The following is a 7,471-nucleotide window of genomic DNA, read 5'->3' on the forward strand; positions in this document are numbered from 1 at the left end:
GGCACAAAAAGCCGCAGAACAACGCAATATGAGGGAACTGTACAAAATAACAAAACATCTGAGTGGACAACGTAGTAACTTGAATACAGTTATTAAAAGCAAAGACGGCAGACCACTAACATCCTCTGAAGAACAGCTTGACAGGTGGAAAGAACACTTCAGCAACCTGCTTGGACCAATAAGTGAACAAAATTTCGACAACGAGGAACCGGAGCCAACAATCGAAATGCCTATCAACTGCGACACGCCAACGAAAACAGAAATACAACAGGCTATTAAAACACTTAAGAACAATAAAGCAGCTGGCGCCAATAGCGTTCCTGCAGGCTTCCTCAAAGTAGATCCTAGCACAGCAGCAGACATACTGCATCCTCTAATTACAAAAGCTTGGGTATCTAACATCATCCCAGATGAATGGAAACAGGGTCTCGTTATTAAACTCCCTAAAAAAGGAGATACCACTAACTGTGACAACTGGAGAGGTATTGTTTTGTTAAACACCATTCACAAGATAATATCCTCTATAGTTCATTTAAGGTTAAACTCCTATCTAGAGCCTACTCTGAGAGAGAACCAAGCTGGTTTCCGACACTCGTGCATTGACCATATTAACACATTGCGCATTATCATAGGGCAGTCAATAGAATTTAGGTCACCTTTATTCTTATTATTCATAGATTTCGTCAAAGCCTTTGACAGTATCCCCCATGCGATGGTATGGAAAACTCTAAAAGAAAAAGGTGTTCCGGAAAAACTAATTAAAGGAACTCTACAGAAACACAGAATGCAATTTGCTGCACAACGGTAGAACCAGCGACAGTTTTAACTTATAGACAGGAGTAAAGCAGGGTTGCACATTATCGCCGCTTCTATTTAATATCGTGCTCGACAGCGTTTTGACTAAAGCCACAGCAAATATTAGGGGAGTACAATAGACTCTGACATCGCATCTGACGGATCTTGATTATGCTGATGATATCTGTTTCACAACGCAATCCTTCAAAGACATGGAAGTGATGCTCAGACGTCTAAAAACAGAAGCAGACAAAGTAGGATTAAGCATAAACATCGACAAAACAAAGTCAATGCGCATTAACACAAACAACAACACTCAATTCAATGTAGGAATCAAACATGTCGAGAATGTAACAGAGTTTACTTACCTGGGAAGTATTGTAATAGCAAACGGTGGCGCAGACGCGGATATTGTCATCAGGAAGGCGCAGCGAGCCTTTGGCCAACTAAAATCAGTTTGGACCTCCCGTCAACTCTCCATACAAACAAAATTAAGAATAGTCAATTCCAACGTCATACCAGTTTTATTATATGGCTGCGAGACATGGAGAGTGACAAAAATATCCATCAACCGTCCACAGGTATTTATCAATCGCTGCTTGCGGAAAATACTTAAAATCTTTTAGCCAGACACTATACGTAACACCGACCTGCTTCATCTTACAAACCAACAAGAAGTAGGCATTGAAATCCGCAAAAGAAAATGGAGTTGGATAGGTCACACTTTGCGGAAACCTGATAGTAATATAGCGAGATCAGCGTTGGAGTGGAATCCTCAAGGAAAAAGAACGCAAGGACGACCTGCTCAAACATGGAGACGTTCCATACTGGATGAGCTTCAACAAGTAGGGTCAACATGGAAGGAAGTAAAAACAACTGCCAAAAACAGAACCCGATGGAGAGCTTTCACTGAAGCCCTTTGCTCCGCGTAGGAGATATAGGATCTTATATATATATATATATATACGGACGAAAAGTTATTACTCTTCAAACTAGCTAAAAATATGTAGGTGGCGCCCTCTAAAAGTAGGAGTTATATTGACATCAAAATCAAATTTCTCATGTCAAAACACTCCCAGACACTAATTTTCATCCAAATATTGACGTTACTTATTATTTGGAATTGAAATTATTTGAAAAAAAACGAAATAAAAATGAAACTTCTACACCCCTGAAAATAAGAATTTTAGAGCATACATTTATACGAAGTGAGTGTTAAATAACTGCAAATATTTTTAGGTGTAGTATATTTCGACCCCAGAAAAAAAAAACAAAAAAATCGAAAAAACGATTATGAGATCTTTTTCGCTGGTAAAACATCTATCCTCTATCATTGGCTAATATTTACCAGATTATAAAAATTTATTGGCTATAATGGTAAACGTATTTCTTGGTAAATTTAATAATTAAACGTTCCTCTAGCCGTGAAGTTCAAAAAACTCTAATAAGCGTTTCGCCGCAATTAACTCGCCGCTTAATAATAATAAGTAGCCGTGCTCGGCGAGTTGTAATAATAGCCGCGTTTTTTACGTCACGCATTCGCCATTGATTGACCGTGGCAGAAAGGAGGCAAATTAAAACATATGCAACAATTAGTAACAATCAGCGCAAAACATCGTAAATTAATTAGGACTTTCTCCAAGATTCTATGTTTTGTATATCACCTTGACTTTGATAAGATTTATTTTATCAAAAGGGGAAATGCCCAGCTGCGTTTAAACCCTGGTTCCCGATAGATCACCGAAATTAAGCGATATTAGATCGTGGGAGTGAATGGACGGGTGGCCTCTGTCGTGCTGTTATTCCATGCCCAGTAGGGTTCAGAACCGGAAAATCCCGGTACCGAAAGCACCGGGAATTCCCGGTTCTTTCAGGACTCGGGAATAATAATTAAAAACATATTTGTTCTTACGTGCGAAAGACTTTTCATACTTTCTAGCGGTCGAAATCAAACTCTTCTAAATAAGTAGTAATGTTATCTCTTACTGCTTCCCCTAGGAGATGCAAGACCTTGTCGTTGGTGGGGAAGCTCCTGGTCAGGTGATGGGGGGAATCCCCCCTAGCACTTGGCTTGGTCTAAGAAGCATCTCACTCATTGTCTTGTCCCTGACTGTAGTGTCGTGGCCAGGGAATTGCACCAAGACATATAACGATACCGGGCGGGGCTACGGACAGCCTCAACCTTGGGGCACCGGGGGGCACCCCATTGTACTTTACCCCTTACTTCTACATGCAGTGGACCGACTGTCCCTAGCGACTCATGGGATCACTATGAGATCTGGTAATAATAGTAATAAAAACATCACCGGTGAAGCTGTGGGGAAACCCCTAGCAACACTGGGAACAGTAACAATGAAAGTTCCAAGGGGCCAAACCCAAAGAGAACTACAGGAGAGGTGGCTGACACTTGCGTGAGACCATCCTCCGCAAGTGGCATACAAGCTACCACCTCCTCCAAGGGTCGGGAGCCTACCTCCTACCTCTAAACCCAACAGGCGACACAAGCTACCGTTTCGTCTACACGGCCTGGGTCGTAGCCCCTCGACTGTGAAGGACACGGGTCTCCGTAGGAACTCCTGGGACTGTATGATGAGTTATAACTCAAGAAAGGGGGACACAATAGATCTCTAAGGTCGCAGAGATTAACCCCCCTCCCACTTATTCTAAATTCTAAAATTCTATCTCTTACTGTCCTTAATTCTGAAGTAATTTTGAAGTTTCTATAATGCTTATTAGCAATTATTGAAGTTTAAATATGTTATTTTACTATTTATATAAATATTGCCAAATGTATTAGTTATATTTTTTTGTGTTTTTATAGACATTTGCATCTCTAATTGAAAATGTTAAGTTTTTTTTCAAATTTAGTTAAGTTGGTTTCGAGGTTGGTTGATGTTGTTTGGTGTAATTTTTAAGCTACCTATTTGTTTTCGTTTTTTTCTCGCTTATGTTCATGTTTAAAATATTTCATGACTTAATAATTTTCATTTTACTTTGAAAAGCCATCCCTTGCTCTCTGATTGATGAACTGCACTACCATTGAACACAAATAAATTAGTCAGTACCGAAAGTACCGAAAAAAACGGGAAATTCCGGTTCCTAAGAGGCGCGATACTCAAATTCCCGGTTCCGAAAAACATCTCCGGTTCCGGAAACCCTAATGCCCAGTGAGTAAAGTTTTGTCACATTTAGGGAACATTAGGAAACACATTTCCCTTAAAGGAGTAAAATGCTCACTGGGTGGCAAGAGTATAAAATCTATTGACCCACATTTCTCATTCAGGCCGGTTCGAGGTTGGATGAGATCGAATAACTCGTAGGGTAAAGATCGATTTAGACACTTGCCAAATCGCTAGGCCATTGACAATGATATGGCCGAGGATCACGGTTCGGATTCCGCGTAAACAAAGTAGGCTCCGTCCAGATTAGCCCTGGCAGCAAAAAGGAGACGTTAACTGAAATCTTTACTTTACAGCAAAAAATATGACGTTAATCAAAATTAATAATATTATGTAACCATCTATCAAAGAATGAATTTTGTTGCAAATATTATATGATATTGAATGAACTTAACCATATTTGAAGGAATTTTACTATGTCTTGAAATTAAGCTTTTATTGTTCTTGAAGGGATGTTACTTTCATGTTTAATTTAATATATTACTGTATTTAATTTCCATACATTTGTATTATTGTTTAAATAAAGTGTTACATTTGATAAAATAATAAATAACCTTATATTTTCTTCTTCCTTCTTATTAAACTAAAGTTTGCCCAAGAACACCTAGGTACTAGACAACCATAAAAAATATCACAGTTTCGACTACTATAATAACTACTAGTTCAAGTTTTTTCATTTTTATTATTTATTACTTTTCAAACATTTCAAACAAACACTTTTTCAAACATTTTAGTCTAAGAGCTAGTAACGTTTTCGAGGAAGTATTTTAAGACGTCTGGCTCTTTGATATATCTTTTACTATGCTCTCTAGAACAGCATGCGGCCCATCTGGCTGCCGATACCCGTTGCCTTCACTACTGCGCATCGAAAGAAGATCCTATATTTTTTATTAATTTAGCCCTATAAATTCTAGTATTGAATATAAATCGAACATCTCCATAGCGCAGTGCGTAGAGTTTCCGACCACGAAACGATGATTCAGAGTTCGAATTCAAGGCAGGGCAAAGACTTTTTTTTTTTATTTTCGTATATATTCTGATAGTAAATTATTAAATATTTGTTTTTTTTTAATCACCAGAATTATTTAATACTTTACTATCAGAATATAAACGAAAATAAAATAAAAAAGTCTTTGCCCTGACCCGGATTCGAACTCTGAATCATCGGTTCGTGGTCGGAAACTCCACGCACTGCGCTATGGAGACATGTTCGATTTATATTCAATACTAGAATTTAAAGGACTAATAGAAATATAGAATCTTCTTTCAATGCGCAGTAGGGAATGCAACGTGTAACGGGAGCCAGACGGGCCGCATGCTGTTCTAGAGAGCATAGTAAAAGATATATCAAAGAGCCAGACGTCTTAAAATACTTGTTTTTCCGACGTTGCTAGCTCTCGTACTATGTCCTTCAAATCCTTCAATTTTAATGGCTGTTAGTTAGAAGTTTCACTTCATGCACACATAGTGCACACACATTTTTTTTTTAGTTAAACTGAAGCCATAGCGAAAACTGGAAAAAGAAATACTATTATAAAAAATACAGGTATTTTGAAAGCTTTCTACAGAATTTCATTTTACACAAAAGAAACCTTTTATTTTTTAATAAAAAAAATTGACCCAAATCCCCTATCCTTGTAAATACACGCCAAGCCCAACCTGTATGTCCCTTCTTAATATTTCTATATAGGTTCCTGTCTATGCTTTAAAAATATCTTTGACCCTGTCCTTTTTTCCTTATACAGAATTTTATTTTATTACAAAGGATATGGAAATTAGAAAATCTTAAAGCAAAGTGAAAGAACGTTTTAAGTTATAGGTACTGGAATTTGAAGGTTATTTCCACAGTTATTTCTAGAATTAGTTATGGGTCATATTCCATTGAACAACAATCGGAAATTGTATTTTCACTAGTAATACCACTAGAGGTCCAAAAATTTCCGGATTTAATTTGATCTCGTGTGGTATTCGGTAAAAAAATTCCACACCAAATTGTGTTTGAAAATCAAATAATTAAAATGTATTTTTCGATTTTTCGTCGACTTGATTATTTAGTTACTATGGTAACTAAGTGACACCCAAACCTAAAAACTGTTTCAGTTTTGAAGCTGTCAAGCAGCACGACTTAAAAAAAATAAAAAATAAAGTTTCGTGATCATCCTAGGTATAGACTACAAGCCTGCGATAATTCTTAATTTCTACTCTTTGTAGTTACATTAAAATGGCAACCTGCAGCGTAACATAATATATTCTTCTATTTTATATCAATTTCGAGTTACTACAAGTGGGAGAAAGTTATAATTCTAACATTTAACGTGCCTTGCAGTTTCGGTAATGGCTTCTCAGCCTGCCCTGTGAGATATTATTGATTTTTACTTGTCGTAGTTATACGATAATGCAGTTTTTTAATGAAACATATTACATTCTTTGATTTTTTATTTAGTCTGGGCTACTACAAGTGGTAGAACATAAAAATTTTATTAGTCCTATAGATACATACATGAACAGATTCAGTTTGTCTTGTCACCAATGGATTCTTAGCCTATAAACTGTTGATTTTTACTGATTGTAGTAGCTCAAAAGTGCCATTTTAGGACCTAAAATATTATATTCTTTCATTTTATAGTTACTTGGACTTACTACAAGTGGTAGAAAAGCATAATTTAAAAGGTTTTTCGGAACGCTGCGCTGCATGAACAGATTTACACCGCGTCACAGTTTTGGCAGCAAGATCTTTTAGATTCTTTAAATAATTGTTGACTTCTACTCGTTGTAGTTGCACGAAAATACCATCTCAAGACAACACAATATATTCTTTAATTTTACATAAGTTTTGAGTAACTACAAGTGGTAGAAAATTGCTTTTTTTATTAACTTTTCATAAACGCTTTATTGGTATGAAATTCATAACCAGCGCGCAGCGTCAGCAAGCGTCAATCATAAAAGGCTGTGATCATCGTATTTTGACAGTTCAAAATATCAGATAAACTCGCGTTTTGTTGTAATAAAGAATATTGTGCAGCTTGAAAAACCAAAATTCTTGGTTTTAAAAATGAATCGGTTTGAAAATCATACTACATGCAAAATATGTGCGTGAAATTGTCTGATGTAATGATCAATCATCGTGCGATGACTTATTTACCCGCATTAATAGAGGATGGTGGCTCCTACTTGAAGAAAGAAAATTGGTTTCGAATTGTTTACGAATATTTGCATCTAAACTACTCAAAATTCAAAGTACTAAATGGAAAAAGAGGTGAATAAAATAGTGTCTAAATATTATATATACAGGGTGGTCCGAACTGTATTCCGGAAACTTTGACAGCATATTCTGCAGATAAAAATAAGTAAAAAAGTTTATATAAATGTATGTCCTAAAATGCTTAGTTTCGGAGATACAGGGTGTAAAAGTTTCCTTTTTATTACGATTTTTTCCAAATAATTTCTGAAGTAACGTCAATATTTGGATGAAAATTGGTATCTGGTAGTATTTTGAC

The 7,471-nt window shown here is 36.5% G+C and overlaps 1 protein-coding gene across 1 annotated transcript; it reads left to right on the forward strand.

Moving 5' to 3' along the window:
- The first annotated feature begins 1,007 nt into the window (after positions 1-1,007).
- On the forward strand, positions 1,008-6,636 carry LOC115874223. Its single transcript, XM_030889316.1, has 3 exons — positions 1,008-1,376; positions 1,422-1,640; positions 6,601-6,636. The coding sequence occupies exons 1-3, from the start codon at positions 1,008-1,010 to the stop codon at positions 6,634-6,636; spliced, it is 624 nt and encodes a 207-aa protein (XP_030745176.1).
- The last annotated feature ends 835 nt before the right edge of the window (positions 6,637-7,471 follow it).

The sequence above is a fragment of the Sitophilus oryzae genome, unplaced genomic scaffold (assembly GCF_002938485.1).
Source record: "Sitophilus oryzae breed Bouriz unplaced genomic scaffold, Soryzae_2.0 scaffold_1245_pilon_pilon, whole genome shotgun sequence".
NCBI lineage: Eukaryota > Metazoa > Arthropoda > Insecta > Coleoptera > Curculionidae > Sitophilus > Sitophilus oryzae.